Below are 18186 nucleotides of genomic sequence, written 5' to 3'. Positions count from 1 at the left end.
TTTTGCTGATCTGTCTGCTATTGCTGTCATCCTCTTCCTTTGCCTCACTTTCCTCTTCTTCTGCCTCCTCTTCTTCACTGTCGTCCTCTCCCTGTTGAGCACTCTCTCCTCTAACTTAATAATTCTCCCTCTCTCTTTCTTCTTCATCTTCAACAGCACTGTTCTCCTGCTCCTGCCCAACCCCCTTACTTTCATCTTCTTCCTCAGCAAGACTGTGTTCTTCACCTCCCTCTTCCTTTCTTTATTTCTCACTATCCTTCACATGTTCATTTTCCTCTATTTTTCCATCACCACTCAACCACTCACTGCTTTTATTTGAATGCTTGTTTTATACATCTTGTGCACTCTGCTGTTTGATTATCTGTTTCCTTGATTGTCCTGAACTGTGTTTTCCTGGTCCACTGACGGTTCTAGTAAGATAATGCTTCCTGTTGTTTCCTTAGACACTGATACATGTGAGAACATCTGGCTACTTGATTCTGGTAGGGTTTGAGAAAGAACTTCAGCTGCTTTTATCAGTAGAGTTGCAGCACTTGCTGTAGCCTGGGCAGGTAGTGATGAAACTACACTACCCATAATGCTCTGCTGAGCCTGAGGCTTCCTGTCCGGCTTTCCAGGTCAAACTGTTTTTCTTGCTAATTTATTCTCTTTTAGTGGTTACTGCTTGTGTTGTGGTGATGAACTTGATGGACTTAATTTACCAGAAACTGATTTAGTTTATTTGTGGCAGAAGATTTATTGGTTGCTGATTGGTTATTGGACCATAAACTGGAAAATTAGTGGCCTCTTTCTGGAGCTAAGCTTTTAATAGATGGAAATTCATGTTTCTGTTCAGTAAGCACTTTATCAGTGGGCAACTGACTGTTTTTATGACCAACTGCAAGTTGGAAGCAGACTGGCTTTTTTCAGTTCCTCCTGATCCTCCAGGTATTTTTCAATCATTTTCCCTTTTGACTTTTGTTGTTATGTTGACATAGGGGCTCTTTCCACATCTGATCTCTTATTTTTTCTTTTTTTTTTCTTTTAAGTCCACTTGGGCTTTCTTCTGTGTCAACATCACTCTTTTCTTTACCTTTTTTTTTTGGGTGCTTTGCATTTTAGCTGGAATTTTTACTGGTGTTGAGTTTCGCTGTTCTTGTGTGTCAATCAGTGTTGATCTGACCTCTTGAGCATTTCCAAGGGATGTCTTGATGTCTCTTTGAGCATCTGCCTGAGGTGTTGATTCAACTCTGCTAACATCTGGCACCGGAGGGCACATCTTGAACCTTGACTGGTGACTTGACCCTTTATGTAAACCCCACTCTTTGATTTTGGGAGATTTGGCCTCTTGAACTTTTGTGGGCGTTTTTTTAACTTGTTCAACTTCCTGAACTGTATAACGTCTGGAGAAAGTCTTGTGAATGTCGATTGGACTTGACGTGGTCTCCTGCTCCATCTAAACAAGAGCAGTGACCTCTTGACCCCTGGAATCTGCATATTGAACTTTACTAAATTTGTCTGCTATTGAAATCTTGTCCCTTGGATCAATATTAGTACTGCATGTTTCACTGCTTCCCTCTTTTTCCTTAGCTGACATTCTATCCGAAGATAATCTGACCTCTCGTTGACTTTTAGAGCTATTATTTGTACTCTGGATAGGTTTTTTGTATTTTTTGGAATGCATTTTGCTTCATGATGCTGTAGCAGAAGAATGTTCCTCCGCCACGATAAAAATTCTTTGGATCTCCGGACCTGGGATTCTTGCGTTTTAGATTACTAAAAAGAAACAGTGGTGGAAATTCTGTCACTGGTGAATAAGAAACAGAACCGTATTCACAAGAAAGACAGCTGGTCAGTACTGACAATCAAGTGTTTGTTTTTTTGCTTGTGTTTTTGAGTCATTTAAAATGACTTTATTTAGTGATATACTATTTCACTATACTACATACAGTAATTGCTGTAAGAGATATTTGAATCATAGATAGACAGATAATAGATCGATGAAGAGGGAGGTCTTGGGAGAACATAAAAAATAAAACAATATGAAAATATTTACATGAAGATGTCCTGGCTGGCAGTGTGATTGAGGTAAAAACAGATTCCACAGACACATATTTTTTTTTCAAGCATTTAGGAGTGTCTGTCGGAGATCTGGATTGTAGATGTTGCCTGTCAGGGCTAGTGCAGTAAAGCCAGTTGTAGGAGGAGGAAGACTGCAAAATTCTGGGCCAAACTGTACAGATGAGCTCTCCTGAAACACACACACACAAACACACACACACATTTTAATTTTTACTGCAGTAGATAACATTATATCAAAGTTTGATTTCCGTTTTAAATGCCACTTGTTTTGATATTTTGTTATCTAATGGATATTAAGATTTATTTAATTGATTGACATTCTTGCAGTTGAAGTGTCCAGATGTTTTAAGGACAATGTCATGTATATTTCAAGCATCTGTAAGGGCTAGCCACCACATGCCACCTGCAAAACCCTGTGCAGAGATTGTACTCGCTGAGGGTGGAGCCGCTGGAAAGAAAGGCTGTCTTTACAGTGGCCCAGTCCCAACTGACCATCACTGTTTCCTCCAGCTGCAAAAGCTTCCCCTTTTGCTGGAGAAATACCCCACAGATATTTTCACTTACCCACTTTCATTTCTGTGAAAAACTACTTTTGTTCAAAAGGTCCAAAAACTGTCTTTAAAGAATTTAATAATTTTTTATTCAGCAATGACTAATTTAATTGATCAAAAGTGACAGTAAAGACATTTATAACCTTACAACGGTTTTGTACTCCAAGTGCTTTTGAACAATTAATCAAATCATTCTGAAAAAAAAAAATTATCATGGTTTCCACAAAAATATAAAGCAGCACAACTGTGTCTAACATGGGTTTAATAAGAAATAAGATGTATTTAAACACATTAAAATATCTTACCAACCCCAAAATGTTGGTAGTTTTTACACCAGTGTGAAAGTTTGCCTCTGAATAAAAAGCTTTACTTACAAGTTCAGACGAGTGTATGATCAGTCCCACAGGCAAACTGAGCTCTCTCCCCTTTAAGAGCTATATGGACGAATAAGAAGGTAAATAAGAAAACCGAGAATTATCTTTATAAAACAACATGCATCTTACCTTTAACACAGATCATTTTTTAACCGGTCCTTTGGTTTATATGCCAAGCTGACCTCTGTTATTATTTCCAAAAGCAAGCATATGGCCCTGCTCTGGAAAGAGATAATTAAAGAGACGTTCATTACAAAATATAGCTACAGTTACAAAATTACAGGGTGAATATAGAGAGATTACAACTTGTTACAAAAGCTGAGTGTGACCATCCACATGAGATGTGCACAGGTATATCATTCTTTAGCCATAACCTGTCAAGTATATTGTTTACTATTTTACTTTTTCCAAAGGGGAATACAGCACTTGTTTCTGCAGTAAGGAAGCATTGCCCTCAGTCACAGTAGTTCACATGGAGCAAAGAGCAACAAACTTTCACACAAGCTCAGCAACATGGTCCATTTCCTTTCCCAGAATAGCCTGTTTGTGGGTAATGCTAGGAGCTCAAAAACATGATTATAGTGTCACACACTGTGAGCCTTGCTTGTAAAATACACATACCTACACACAGATAGATATTCTCAGCATAATTGTCAGCATATGTTGAGTCAGTCAGACAGACACAGACTGAGTCATATAGATAGATAGATAGATAGATACCAGCTTACCTGGTATTTCTGAGTCTGTTTCATCTGTCATCACCTCCAACACCATTATTCCTAAACTGTCAGCTGTACCCTGATGAGCATTTTGTTGTAACGTCACAGCTAATTATTTAAGAAACGTATTATATTAATGGAATATTTTAACTAAGGTGTAGAGAGTAAAGGGAGAGAGAGAGGGGAGTTATCATACGATTGCCAGGGTCTGTAGACGCGGTGGGATGACAGAGCACGTGCACAGGAGTTGTCAATCACCACGCACAGTTACTTGCCCCGCCCCCTCTTCATCCCGTTAGTCACGCCCTCAATGCTGCATGACAGCTAGCTAGCGCGTGGCAATGATTTGAGTTGGTTGTACCGCTTTGCGCTCTGTATACATCAGTAGAATGTTTGCTTTCAAAAACAGAATATGTTATAGTCTGAAGTTTGCACAATGTTGGCAAAGCAAGAATTTTAGGTGAGTCGGAAAGTTTGCCATAAAATTTTGAGTGACATTGTGTTATAACTTTCATTACCAGTATTAATTATTACATTGCATAATGCTTAACAGAGAATTAATTAATTGCATATTCCTGAATGTAATGGAAGTTTTAAAGATGATCAGTTAAGCATAAAAAATTGGACTTTCAATTAATACTATCATAAAAGAATAGTTAGCTAATGACATTGACATTTTAATTTTTTGTTCAATATCTATTTTGTAATTAGTGAACTCTTATTTTTTTAAAAGTTTTTAACCATTTAAAATAATATTTGTGCTCGGAAAATATTTTAATATAAACTAAATTCTTTCAATTTATAAAGTCATAAAATCTGCTCTTTGGAAGAATAAAAAAAAAGTTTTTTGAAAATTGACTTTTATAAAGTGTATTTGAGTTTTTACATTTATTTATTTATTTAGCTCAAGCAATCTGTATCATGTAAATTTCATGTCCACAGCATGGGAAAAGCAGCTCTGGACCGTGTTAACCTGAAGGGCCGCAGCTTTCTAACACTGAAGGATTTTAATGCAGAGGAAATTAAACATATCCTGTGGGTTTCTGCTGACCTTAAGAATCGAATAAAGCACAGGGGCGAGGTACTGCGAAATATACTTCAACTAAGTTACCGATCAATAATCTTCCCATTTTCAGGACTGATATAATAAACAATGTTCATACTGTATATTCCTCTTTTATTTACAGTATGTCCCATTACTTCAAGGCAAATCTATTGCCATGATATTTGAGAAGCGGAGCACTAGGACCCGCATGTCCACTGAGACAGGTGCCATTCAAAGTCTGAGCCTGTGAAGGGCTTAAATTTATCAGTGCGGTCTCTGAACAAAATGAATGAATAGGGTAGGTACAGAACAAAAGATTTGACACATAGACAGTTTCTCTCTCTCTCCCTTTTAGGGTTTTCTCTGTTGGGTGGCCATCCATGTTTTCTCACACACCAGGATATTCATCTAGGAGTCAATGAGAGCACCACAGACACGGCCAGGTTTAAATTCACACATATTGCAAACACTGTGTGGACTCAATTCACTGATCCCTTGACATGGTCTGATATGTGGGTGTGTTTGTATGGCAGGGTGCTCTCTGGTTTGGCAGATATCGTGTTAGCGCGGGTGTATAGTCACTCATCTCTGGAGCACCTGGACAAAGATGCTTCTATACCAATCATCAATGGCCTGTCTGACCTCTACCACCCTATACAGATTCTGGCTGACCTACTGACACTACAGGTACTCACACACTCACACATGCATACACATAAACCCAGGTACATGCACTCATGTGTTCTTTTTCACTCTTACAGGAGCACTATGGCTCATTAAAAGGCCTCACTTTAGCTTGGATAGGTGATGGAAACAACGTTCTTCACTCCTTTATGATGTCACTGGCTAAACTAGGTGTCAATCTAAAAGTGGCCACACCCAAGGTTTGCCTCTTGCAGAGCTGTTTTATATTTGCATACACAACTCTTCCAAGGAAACATTAATTTTACTGAAAGTGAATGCTATTTATGTTCCAAAAGATTTCTATTTTTAAAAATGCTGTTCCAGTGAGCATTTCTTTTAATCAAAGGATCATGAAAAAAAATGTCATCACCGTTTCCACGAAAATATCAAGCAGCACAACTATTTTCATAATCGATAATAATAAGAGTAGAATAGAATGATTTCTGAAGGATAATGTAATATTGATAACTGGAGTAATGGCTGCTGCAAATTCAGCTTTGACATTACAAGACTAAATGACATTTTAAAATATATTAAAGTTTATTTACATTTTAATAATATTTCACAATATTACTGTTCCCCTGCATTTTTTATTTATTTAATAAATGCAGCCTTGGTGAGCATAAGAGATTTCTCAACAACAACAACAAAAAAAAAACTACCAACATTTTGAATGGTAGCATATATAATATAACATAACATAATATTTATTTATTTAACTTTGCACCACTCCAAAATGTTGTTCAAGATTTTACTTAAATTTAACCTTTTGTCTTTAGGGTTATGAGCCAGATGCTAATGTCACTCAAGAGGCCCAGCTTCTGTCGAAGCAGGTATAGACTCATGTATAGAAGGTATAGAAGTCATGATCAGCCTTATTCATAAGATCTACATATAAATAATTAAGCATTTTGTTTGTTTTTACTACCATGCATTTGCATTATATGTTTGACTGTGTATGTGAAATGACTCTTCTTTAATAATTGTCTTTAACAACACTTGCAAAAAATCTTGACATCATTTTATTTTATTTTATTTTTATGATCAATAGTTTACAGTATACAGTGTTTACTTATTATATCCATGCTGTAGTTTGGTACCAAGTTGCAATTCCTGACGGATCCCATGGAGGCAGCACGGGACAGTAGTGTGCTGGTTACTGACACTTGGGTGAGCATGGGCCAAGAGGAGGAGAAGAAGAGGAGACTAAAAGATTTCCATGGTTACCAGATCACCATGCAGGTAGAGAAATGTCCATCAACTTTTTCTGGTCTTATCCAGTCTAAAGTTTTATAAAATGCAGAATTTTAATTCCATTTAGATAATTTTAATGTTTCTGTTGACTGGTTGACAGACAGGAAGTGTGGCTGCACCAGACTGGACATTTCTGCACTGTCTCCCACGTAAAGAAGAGGAAGTAGATGATGAAGTTTTCTACTCACCACGTTCCCTTGTGTTCACAGAGGCTGAAAACCGCAAGTGGACCATTATGGTAAAGTGTATGTGTAAACGTATCATAAATGCATTTATGTTTGTAAAGTAATACGTTTCTGTATGTTTTCCAGGGTTTAATGGTGTGTATCCTGACAGACTATAAGCCACGAATTCCCAAACTCAAATTTTAAACAAACGTGGTGGAAAAACACTGACAAAAGAAGGCTGTCATCTATCTGCTTTTGCAAGATAACATTATAATTTATCATATTTAGAACTCTTGGCCAATTGGGGGGGTTAAGAAAGAAATAAGAAATACAGAAATAAATTATTGTATTTAATTCATGAATCCTTTGATTTAATGTGTGAAAAATACTTTTTACAACATTAAATTATTTAAATATTTCAGTGATGTACATATCTTTAAGACCTATAGAGGGTGCTGTGGCATTGTGAGAAATACTATATGGCAAGGGTGGTGAACTCCAGTCCTGGAGAGCAGCAGTTCTGCTGAGTTCAGCTACAAGCCTAATTAAAACTCACCTGCATGTAGCTTTCTAGTAACCCTTCAGACCTTGATTAGCTTGTTCAGGTGTGTTTGATTAGGGTTGAAGTAAAACTCTGCAGGGGTGCAGCTCTCCAGTACAAACGTTCGCCACCCCTACTATACAAAATTACAAAGGGTTGAATGGACGCAGCATTTAAGTTGTCACTACAGAAATGGCGTGCAAAATGCACTCAGAAAAAACAATACTATTATTTTCAGTTTTTCTATAACGGTCACTGTGTCTTTTATGGTTTCTATGTATAACATGGAATTTGGCATTTTTGTCACCTGAAATCACTTATAAACATTTTACATAACAGATAACTCTTTAAGTCATCTCTTGCATGTCTAATTCTGCAGGGCAACAATACAGTCCAGCAGTGCAAAGTGATTTAGAGTGAATAGGCGAATATGTATGTATATGTGCATAACAGTCAAAGGATGTCTAGGCTGGGAAGCTATTAGACTGTGAGTGAAACTATCAACAATTGAATTAGGTGAAGGTACACTGCAAGAAAAAAACACAATGTTATTATACAAAGAAATCACTTTTGCAAAGCATAATAGTCATTCTCAGGGTGAGGCAGAGAAGAACCTAGAACAAGGGTGGAGATTAAAAGCAAAGTAGAAGAACAGGTTTCTAAACCATCCAAGACATTCTCGTTATTGCGAAGGTGTTTCGGCTTCCCTTTTTATGACCTGGTATGTAAAATGATTTAAACTGAAACCTTGTTGTGATCTTATCTCATCTAAACATTGTTTGACCCTCTTCAGTTATGACCTTATTAGGCCTGTTTGTTTTCATTTTTGTACATGAATTGGGTTTCAGATGTGATTGCAAGATAGATAGACATAAGAAATAAAACATTGTACATTTTTATCTATCATAACTATCACGTAAGTAGTATATAATCGGGGTCCTAATTGTTCGAAATTTGCATCTGAATACTTATTTGCGTCCTCTTGTGTTAATGGGTTGAATTGGACAACAAAACAAATACCCTCTGGGCATTTAGATTAATTCAACAAGCCAGAAGGGACAGTTTCAGAGCATTTTAAATAAGCACTTCAAATATTTGAGTAAAAGATTTAAGTCCATAAATGAGAGGACATGCCCCTAAAACCCATTTTAAGGAATAAATAGACATCTTTTCAACTTTTCAACTATATCAAGTTTGGCGCTCAATCAGAGTTTATCAAAATATATACACAGGTTGGATTTTTCCAACCAAAAATGGCCTTTCTTTTAGGAGACTTAAAGGATATTGCATTTAATTTCCTTTTACAATTCCTTTAAGTATACTCAGCTATACTAATAAGCAAAAACTACACAAGACAAACTAAAATTTTTACTTATTTTTTATTGCTGAAGAGTATTGAACTTCTTCTGTGTTCTATTGTACAGACGTGAATTTATATTTCCTTAAGCTTCAGCAAGGCTTTGGTGTGAAAGAGCTTTTACATTTCAGATTTAAAAAGTAATGCAAAAGTTACTTAATGCTTTACTTTCAATAAAAAGTAACTAAGTAACGTAATTAGTTACTTTTTAGGAAGTAACGCAATACTAGAAGGCATTACTTTTAAAAGTAACTTTCCTCAAACACCGTTGCTGACAGAGTAAGAATATCAAAAATATAAAAATGTATGTGGATCATGACACAGCTCGCATCATTTCATGTTTGAAAATGAAATGTTCGAAAAGTTCATTTTGAAACCTTTTAATGTTGAGACTTGAGATTTAGTATCTTAAAAAATCTGAGGAAAGCTTGAAATGTTATTCTCCTGTAAAACAGGAGAGTCTTCATCAGGAGAAAACTGTAACAAGTCGGAGAGTTAAACAAAAGTCATTTTTTTCTCTGTATATGATCTCATTGTTAGGCTACCTGGAAGAAACAACTGAGATATCATCTCATATCTCATTTGTGATGAAGTCTTCCCTGAGAGTCCTCCGTGATGGGTTCATTCATATTTTGCTTATGTGGCATGATAATAACTTTAAACATTGATAGGCCTGTTCATAACTTAAGCATGCAACTTTTGGCCTCAATTTTACTAATCAGAAAATAATTTAAAAAGATTAGATTTTGCAAACAAGAGACAAATGTTATTTATTCAAGTCAAAATAATTTACACTTTTAACCTTTATCAATAACATTAGCCTATGACCTACACTTCATTTATGCTGCATAGCCATAACACATCTAGACCTATAAGCACTAAAAATTTTATTTTCTGGATTAAGTTTCCGTGTAATGTAAATTATTATGGCAACCAATCGATTATTGCACTTTCGTGCCGCTCCCTGCGTTTCTATGGGCTTTGCAGAAGTTTGTGTCTTGCATTTGGAATCTGGTTGTTGCCGACCTGACATCCCAGACCGGACCGACAGGTTTCGGTCACGCCCAGGAGCAAATAAGTCAGGTATAAATTAAACGTAGGAATGCAGACCAACAGAAGGAAACTAAGCGCACGAGAGACATACAGAAACATACTACTCTCGAATTAATCCTCATTAAACCACCACAATGCAGATGTCAGAACCCCTCGGCAAGAAGAACTCTCTGTTCACGGCAATGAACCGCTTCATCGGCGCCGTCAACAACATGGATCAGACGGTCATGGTGCCGAGTCTGCTGAGAGATGTGCCGCTGGACCAGGAGAAAGAGGAGCAGAAGCTAACCAACGACACGGGTAGCTATCTGCGGGATGCTGAGGGCGACATGTACAGCTATTACAGCCAGCTCAAGTCCATCCGGAACAACATCGAGTGGGGCGTCATGCGCGCAGAGGAGCAGAGGCGCAAGAAAGACACGACAGCGCCGGAGCCAGTGCGCACAGAGCCGGAGAGCGACATCGATCTGGAGCAGCTCCTGCAGTACCACCTGAAGGGCTTGCATGGGGTGCTGTCCAAACTGACGAGCCAAGCCAACAACCTGACCAACCGATACAAGCAGGAGATTGGCATTGCTGGCTGGGGACAGTGAACTGTACCATGATCTATTGGGATATGATGAACTATTCTGATCTAATAAGATCTACTGGAAGAGCCTACTAAAGGGATTCCCCAAACAGAAATTAAACTGTCAAAAGTTAAAATGCAAGGCGAACCAAGAGGGGGAAATGGGTTTGTTGTAGTATTGGTTTTGGTGTTGATCACTGACGTATTATAAGGGCTGGTTCATGTCTTATGGCATTTTTATTTGCACTGAGTTTCCCCTTTTTAAAAAACAAAATCTCCGTTCAAATGGCTGGTTGCCATGCCTTATCTTGGTATTTAAAACTATTTATTTGTTATGTATAATTGAAAGCTTTACTTTTTTTAATTCTTTTTTTTGAGAGAAAGGTTCATGTCCTGTGATGTTGCTGTGTGTTTCGGAGGACTGATGACTTTTAAGACCTGTGTATGATATCTTGTATAGCGAGAACTCCTATAGATGAAGCAGAAACCCTGTAGAAAATTCTTGGAATGTTCCCTGCTAATGACTTGAATCTATCTGTGAATCATCCTGTGAATCAATGATGTGGATGGCTCTGAAAATCACTTTATGAGTCATGACGAGCTCCATGAGATTCTGTGTTATGATTGTGTTATGCCAGTATGATTGTTTAAAAACATTTCCTGTATTTTGTACTGAATTGTTTTTTACTACAAAATAAAATTTTGTATTTTGAAAACATCTAATATGTGGTTGTTTATTATAATCATGCTCAACAATGCATACACACACCCTGTGCCTTTTTTACAATTCGGAGACTCCCAATTACCATTTATCCATTCCATCAGTTCCTATTTAGCATGCACATACTAGAATGCATGCAATGCATATAGAATGGCCAAGGGTCAGTAATCTCCACATAAAGTCATAGAGACTTGAAACCAGAGTTTAGCTCCAACCCTAACCATACACAACTGAATCAGCTAATTAAGGTCTTATTCTGCATATTAGAAACTTCCAGGTAGGTGTGTTGAGGCAAGTTACAGCTAAACTCTGCAAGAGACCTGCCCTTCAGAATTGAGTCTGGAGACGCCGGGTCTACAACATCACCAAGGCCTGCCCCAGTCAGCCTGAAGGGGGATGCTAAAGCAATCAAAAGTATGAAATCACTCAAACTCCTAAACCATTAGTCGCAGGCTCAAGTGCCTTATGTTGTTCAAAGCCTTGGCTCATCACATTTTCTGGTATTTTGGAATTTTTCGAAAAACACACTTTTGTGAACTACTCCTAGGTTTTTAACTCAAAATCAATAAAATCTGTACAGTATAATTATCTGGACTCTCTAGAGCAATAATAATAAAGAAACTAAAGGCAAAAGCCTTTATTTCTAAAAAGAAAACTCTGAACAAAAATAGGTTAACGTGCAACATGTTTCTAAACAAGCATTCAAACTTTAATGGAAATCAGTCCATAGGTGGTGCTATAACAATTAAAAGATGAAGAAAAAAATAATTATTCTGTGTATTGTCTGTTAATTTTCTTGTCCAGCTATGATTTAAATGGTTACATGCTTGACAAATAAAACCTAACTCTTTTTTACGCTATGCCTGAAGGCCTTAAGTGCTACTTACAGCTATATCTATATCTATGTCAACAACGGACATTAATCCACCAGTCCACTGAATTTGCTCTATCTTTCTCTCCTCTCCACCTGTAGCTGGTGTGTGGTGAGAACACCCGCGCCGTTGAACTGTGGCTGCTGTCACACCATCCATGATGACGCTGCTCCTACAGTAGATGAAATTTACTCTGGAGGTGGTTGAGGAGACATCCCTGATATGGTTGAACAGCAATTTGGGTGTACAGCAATAATTCATTCGTTATTATTGCACATTGCCTTATTGTTCAAAGATAGGTTTGTTTGTTAAACAAACATTTTGACAATGGTGTGAACTGTCACACACTGTTCCTTGGATGATAAATCACCTCGCCTTCATGTTTCTTGCCATACTATGAAAACTTAAGCTGCACATAACACTACATTTAAAAAATAAATAAATAAACACATAAAAAACGTAAAATCTGATTTAAAGTATAATAGCATCTCCTAATATCTCACGTTTGAGCATTCTTAATTAAAAAAAAAAAAAAACAATTCCCCTGTGTAGCTTTTTCACGCTGTTTGTGATATGGTTACTCTGCTGATATTACCCTTTGGCTCAGGTAATATGTGAGTTATGGTTCAAAGGTTTTTTTTTTTCTTCTTTTTTTTTTTAAAGAAATTAATGCTTTAGTCTTTAATGGATTAAAAGTGACAATAAAAATTTTACCACAGTAACACAAAACCGAATTAATATTAATATAATTAATATATTAATTAATATAATTAAAAATAATATTAGGCAGCAAAACTCAACACTGACAATAATGAGAAATGTTTTTAAATCAGCATATTAGAATGATTCTGAATTCTCATGTGACAGTGAAAAGTGGCATAATGGCTGCTGAATTATGAGTAAATTACAATTTAACATATATTCAATCAGAAAACCCTTAATTTAAATTCTAATAATATTTCACAACATTACTGTTCGTATGTCATTTTAATAAAATAAAGGCAGTGTGTGCAAAAATATTATAGACCCCACACCAATAGTTCAATATCTGTAATTCTAATAAAAATAAAATGATATACAATCATGTTGTTGATTATTATGAATTATTTGAAGGAATATTGAATCCTTGTTTTATTTGTATTTTAGTGCATGTATTTTTTTTTTTCATTGTTTTTCAGAAAATTATATTTAGTCTGACAGTAGCTGCATTTTTTGACAGTGTTGCTTATGGTATGGTGAGTTGCACTGATTCATTTATGTATGTGTGACAGAGAAATGTATAGAGAGTAATTATCCAAGCTAATGTATGTTGGAGAAAGGGAACTTTATTTCATCGCACCTTTTGCATTCTTCTCCTCTGCAGCAAGACACACACATGGATAAACATGTTAAGTTTTGTATACATACAGACAGAGTGCTCCTCACATCTGGATGTGCTTCCCAGACCATACCATGTGGCGGTGTAGGGGGTAGTGAAGGACTTTTGACTTTTTATATATTCTTAGTTGCAATCGGATCACTAATAGTGATCATCAGTCCTTTCTCTCTCTTTCTTTTCCTGCAGTTAATCATGTTGAGTGGTTTGGCATGCAAGTTTGTAATGTTCAGTATGCATGTGAGTTTTTGCGGAAATGCATGCTGTGTCTAGGATTGAATCTTTGTTGGACAAATGAAACTATGTTGCAAGTTGCATCTTTTTTTTTTTCGTGGCTCACGTAGCTCATGCTGTTTAAATCTCAGGAATTTACATTCCCACTCTGCAGGTTGTTGTTCATGTTGTTCATTCTTTAGAACATTTTTCTCTCTAAGTATGTCCAATTATGGTTATTGGTGGGTTAAAGAATGTTCACTCTGGCAACAAGTGTATTTGGATACCTTAAATGCATGAATGTTGTTGCATTAGGCTACATAACAAAATATCAGATAAAATAATATTTATATGAATGCACAAGATACCTGTACTGTATCAGTTATTTGGCAATATTTAATTTATCAGTATTGGTCGATAATTAATATTTAATTGTTTGTGCTCATTTACCATATTTTTACAGATTACTTTTGCTATCATCCAAAAACCACTTAAAGGGTTAATTCACCCAAAATGAAAATTAGGCCATAAATTACTCACCTTGAAGTCATGCTAGGTGTATAAGACTTTCTTCTTTCATACGAATCCAGTCTATTAGTTATTTTAAAAAATGGTCTTGGATCGTTCAAGCTGTTTGATGCCACTCAGCGGGTGTTGCACTGCATCAGTCTGACAGAGAAGTTTAATAAAAAAGCGCATCCATTAAAAAAAAGTGTCTCACATCCGGAGGATGAACTAAGGCCTCCTGTAGCGAATAATTACTTTAACGTAATACTTAATAATCGTAATAATCACTGCCAAATGTAATAATCACTTTAATCTAGCTTGTGCTCACTGTTGTAAAATGTAAGCAGTTCCGGGAGGATGACATATGAGGTCATCATTGTGCAAGCGGTGCAAGGTAAGTCTCGTGAAAACCAACATTATACCACGACTGATGTGCCTTTGGGCAAGGCACTGAAACCCCTAACTGCTCCCCGGGCGCCGCAGCATAAATGGCTGCCCACTGCTCTGGGTGTGTGTTCACAGTGTGTGTTTTCACTGCTGTGTGTGTGCACTTTGGATGCGTTAAATGCAGAGCACGAATTCTGAGTATGGGTCACCATACTTGGATGTATGCCACGTCACTTTGTCACTTTTTTATTATACTTCTCAAGGACTGATGCAGTGCAACACCCGCTGAGTGGCATCAAACAGTTTGAAAGATCAAAGACAATTTTTCAAATTACATCAACTGGATTTGTCTGAAAGAAGAAAGTCATGTACATCTAGTATAACCTCAGGGTGTGCAATTTATGGCTTAATTTTCATTTTTTTGGTGAATTAACTCTTTAAAAGTAATCTTTACATTAACACAGTTAAATGAATACATTTTTCATTCTCAATAATTATTATTAATTTATAATTATGACCCATTACAAATAGAATAGTTATATAATTAATAAATTATATTATATATTAGAGTATTGACCTTTTATAAGTTTGTAACCATAAAATGAAAATAATTATTGTCCTCAGCCATAGTTGTAATATAGGTGCATCCCTAGGCATCTATTTTAGAGAAGGATAGTATAAGTTAACAACATTATCAAGTGTACAAATACTTTTTGAGGCCTCTGTTTGTGTATTGTCTTGTTTGAAGTGTAAAATATTGTTTATTTGCAGATGGTACATTTCTCTGTTTAGCATGATTATCCTCATGATCTACTGTTATGCCCGAATCATCTGTGTGGCCAACCAGAGAATGAGTGAATGTAATTCACAAACATCGGCTTAAAAATTGTCTCACTACTTCCTAAATTGTATTTCATGGCAACTTGCTGTCTAACCTAGGTGTGTTATTCATATTCATTTTGAACAAAAAGCTTTATCTCCTCCCTATTCTTTGTTAATGCTGATTTACCACAGTGTGGTTGAGAGTGACATTCCACATTCTAAGAACAATTTGCACATCCGGCATTTTCTGACACACACTGACGCAGTAAATCAGCCCATACATGCTCAGACGTGCACACAACTATGTACTCTACAGAGGTACACTGAGTAGTGTACATTAAAATATTACTAACAAGATGATGGAATTTGTGCAGGAGCAGTGCTCATGAGCCGTACAAAACATAATGATCCATGCATAAGGAGTACAAATGCATGTCTAAAATATATATTTATTTCAGATGCAGTCCTGGTTAGGCACCTCTTATCCAGAAGAGAGAGGAGGAAGGTGTGTGTGCATGCACATGCAGATGTAACAATGCTGCCATCTACTGGATCATACATCATTAACGTATTAGTTCTTCCTGCAGATCTCTCTAGCTGAAGAGATCAGACCACTGGTATCCCTCTGTTTATCTGCTCGTCTCTATCTTCCCCCTCATTAATCGGTAACTGTGCATTTTCTCACCAACATATTGTACATAAATACAGATTTCCACGTAGTTAGACCTGAAGTCTGAATTTGTATCGGAGAACTGTTTATAAATCAGTCAACAAAAGAGGCGCTTCAAGGATTCTCAGCAGTTTTACACCTAAATTAATGTTTTGTCATTTAACACTAGAACTCAATTAAGACTATCAACTATCAGTATTAGTATTGTAATTTTTGTTGTTCTTTCAAAGAAATTATTATTATTATTATTATTAAATATTTGTTTTTTTTTTACTGTAAGGAACCATTACTGCAATTATAAAAATGCATTTCTTTATTGATTAAATTTTCATAATTTTATACAATGATATTATTATTATTATATAATTATTGTTATTTATTTGTTTTTCTGACATATTGAATGTGGGAAAACTTAAAAAAATATATATTTTATGGCTCACATGCCAAATACTTGTGGATGCATTTGTGAGTGAGTGAGTGTGTGTGTGTGTCGGATCTGTACGTGTATTTCTACAGACTTCGTAATGCAGTTTACCCAGAGTACCCTGTGTTTTCTCTGATATTCCTGCACGTGCTCAGTGCACCCTTGCATGGGCTTATGAACGCTCTATCTTTGGTAAAGACACTTGGAGTCAACTTAGTGCAACGGGAATAAAGATACAGTTCATGCTCATTGGTCTCATCTGTGGTTAGTCATCTAACATACACACCCTACTCATCACCTTAGCATGAAATGTGACATGCTGTATGGTTTCAATCTATTGTTCATGTAACATGTTTTCTTCAGATGGCTATTCAGTCTCACTGTGTGACAGCACAAGGATTGGAGAGTACCATGCTGCGAATGTATGATACACACATGACCTCGATACACACTCTGATTCTAATGACGAGGACAACAACATCCTATTTTACAGCCTGGACGTGAGCTTAAAGGATAGGGGAACCTGGGAGAATGTTTAAAAAAGAAGTATGTGTGTGTGTGTGTGTGTGTGTGTGTGGGTGCATATTTTTTACACTCTTTGCCTTTAAAGAATTTCATTCAGTGTTTCCGTGTTGCAGCTTTCATGTTGACACTTTAGTTATAACATATCATTATACTTGAAATACATGAAAGAGATTGGTTGATATTATGTCTTTATTTGCTGTTAATGAGGGTAGAAGAAAAACATTGTGTACTTTGTTAATTTCAAAATAATACAGGTTTCAGTCGTGATGTTTACAGGCTCTAAATAATGTTTTGTTGTATATAATGGAATTAAAGATTGCCTTTTCCCCCATTTTTATTTAGCTTAAAATTTCAGACATAAACAGTTGAGCATGCTTTATCATTGTATGCTATATTTTTGTATTGTTTTCAGATTCAACAAATTTTAAATACAAATCTAATAATATTTATATTGTTTGTGTGTCTTTTGTCTAGTAGAAAGAGCTGGCACTTAACTTTTGTTTTCAGTTAATTAAGTCTAGATATGAAGTCTCTTAGCACTTAAGTCGGATGATTAATGAGAAGGCCCTGTGGAATAAGACATTATAAAAGAGATATCAGTGATACAAACTTCAAACTAAATTAAAGTTTGTTGAAATATTGATTTCCATGTCCAAGCCCTTAGGATATGCCGTGGAGCTATTAGATCCTCTCCCGCAATAGCACTGCAGGTATGCCTATGGAAGAAATGCCTTTAGATTTAAGTGAGCTTCGGCTATGTATACTGGTCAAATAATAAAGGTCATTTTTCAGATCATCCAGTTAAAATGTTTTGGGAAATTACTGGTCATATGAACAAACACAGGTGAAGAGCTTTGGATGAATAATAAAAAAGCAAACTCAGCAAATAGGTATTAATAATATCAATATTAGTCCTGTAGCGTTGCCAGTATCTCCGTCTTGGTTTTTCTCAAATCCTTCTGTGGATCTTCTTCAGATATTTAAAACTATAAAGGATAAACAAAATCAAGTTCCTAAAGCGATAGTAGTGCAGCCGCATCTCTGAGTATTTAACATTTTTATAATAGTTGCTTTGACGGTTAAGGAGACCTGTTTGGATTTTGTTCTTCTTTTCCTGAATCACATGCTCACCTATTCTTTAACTGTGAGGTTACTTCTAAATTCTGGTTTGATATTCTTCGCTGGTTATCAGTAAAATGGAGATGATTCCCCCATTTGTTTTTCTAGACATCTTCTTTTTTAAGTGTGACTTAAATTCTAATTTCTTAGATGTTATCAACTTTGTTTGATTGCTGG

The 18186-nt window shown here is 36.2% G+C and overlaps 2 protein-coding genes and 1 long non-coding RNA gene across 4 annotated transcripts; 2 read left to right on the top strand and 1 right to left on the bottom strand.

Moving 5' to 3' along the window:
- The first annotated feature begins 506 nt into the window (after nucleotides 1–506).
- On the top strand, nucleotides 507–7209 carry LOC128019888 (ornithine transcarbamylase, mitochondrial-like). 2 transcript variants are annotated; one of them, XM_052606205.1, is made up of 10 exons: nucleotides 4018–4165; nucleotides 4648–4786; nucleotides 4893–4974; nucleotides 5106–5193; nucleotides 5284–5437; nucleotides 5512–5634; nucleotides 6214–6267; nucleotides 6527–6676; nucleotides 6789–6926; nucleotides 7000–7209. In XM_052606205.1, the coding sequence occupies exons 1-10, from the start codon at nucleotides 4095–4097 to the stop codon at nucleotides 7057–7059; spliced, it is 1059 nt and encodes a 352-aa protein (XP_052462165.1). In that variant the 5' UTR covers nucleotides 4018–4094; the 3' UTR covers nucleotides 7060–7209. The 2 variants fall into 2 exon arrangements, with proteins under 2 accessions (XP_052462166.1, XP_052462165.1); XM_052606206.1 differs by lacking the exons at nucleotides 4018–4165; nucleotides 4648–4786; nucleotides 4893–4974 and adding an exon at nucleotides 507–927.
- On the bottom strand, nucleotides 1875–3995 carry LOC128019889 (uncharacterized). The gene is made up of 4 exons (XR_008185256.1): nucleotides 3715–3995; nucleotides 3116–3207; nucleotides 2987–3046; nucleotides 1875–2230 (listed from the first exon to the last, which is right to left on the bottom strand). It is a non-coding gene; the product is annotated as an uncharacterized LOC128019889 (long non-coding RNA).
- Nucleotides 7210–9853: 2644 nt separating the features above from the next.
- LOC128019884 (mid1-interacting protein 1A-like) lies at nucleotides 9854–11097 on the top strand. Its single transcript, XM_052606198.1, has one exon. It carries the CDS (start codon nucleotides 9941–9943, stop codon nucleotides 10397–10399), a length of 459 nt encoding a protein of 152 aa, XP_052462158.1. The 5' UTR covers nucleotides 9854–9940; the 3' UTR covers nucleotides 10400–11097.
- The last annotated feature ends 7089 nt before the right edge of the window (nucleotides 11098–18186 follow it).

The sequence above is a fragment of the Carassius gibelio genome, chromosome A9 (genome assembly GCF_023724105.1).
Source record: "Carassius gibelio isolate Cgi1373 ecotype wild population from Czech Republic chromosome A9, carGib1.2-hapl.c, whole genome shotgun sequence".
NCBI classification, from domain to species: Eukaryota; Metazoa; Chordata; class Actinopteri; order Cypriniformes; family Cyprinidae; genus Carassius; species Carassius gibelio.
The sequence above is the reverse complement of the archived record's forward strand: the minus strand, read 5'-3'. Positions and strand labels throughout refer to the sequence as shown.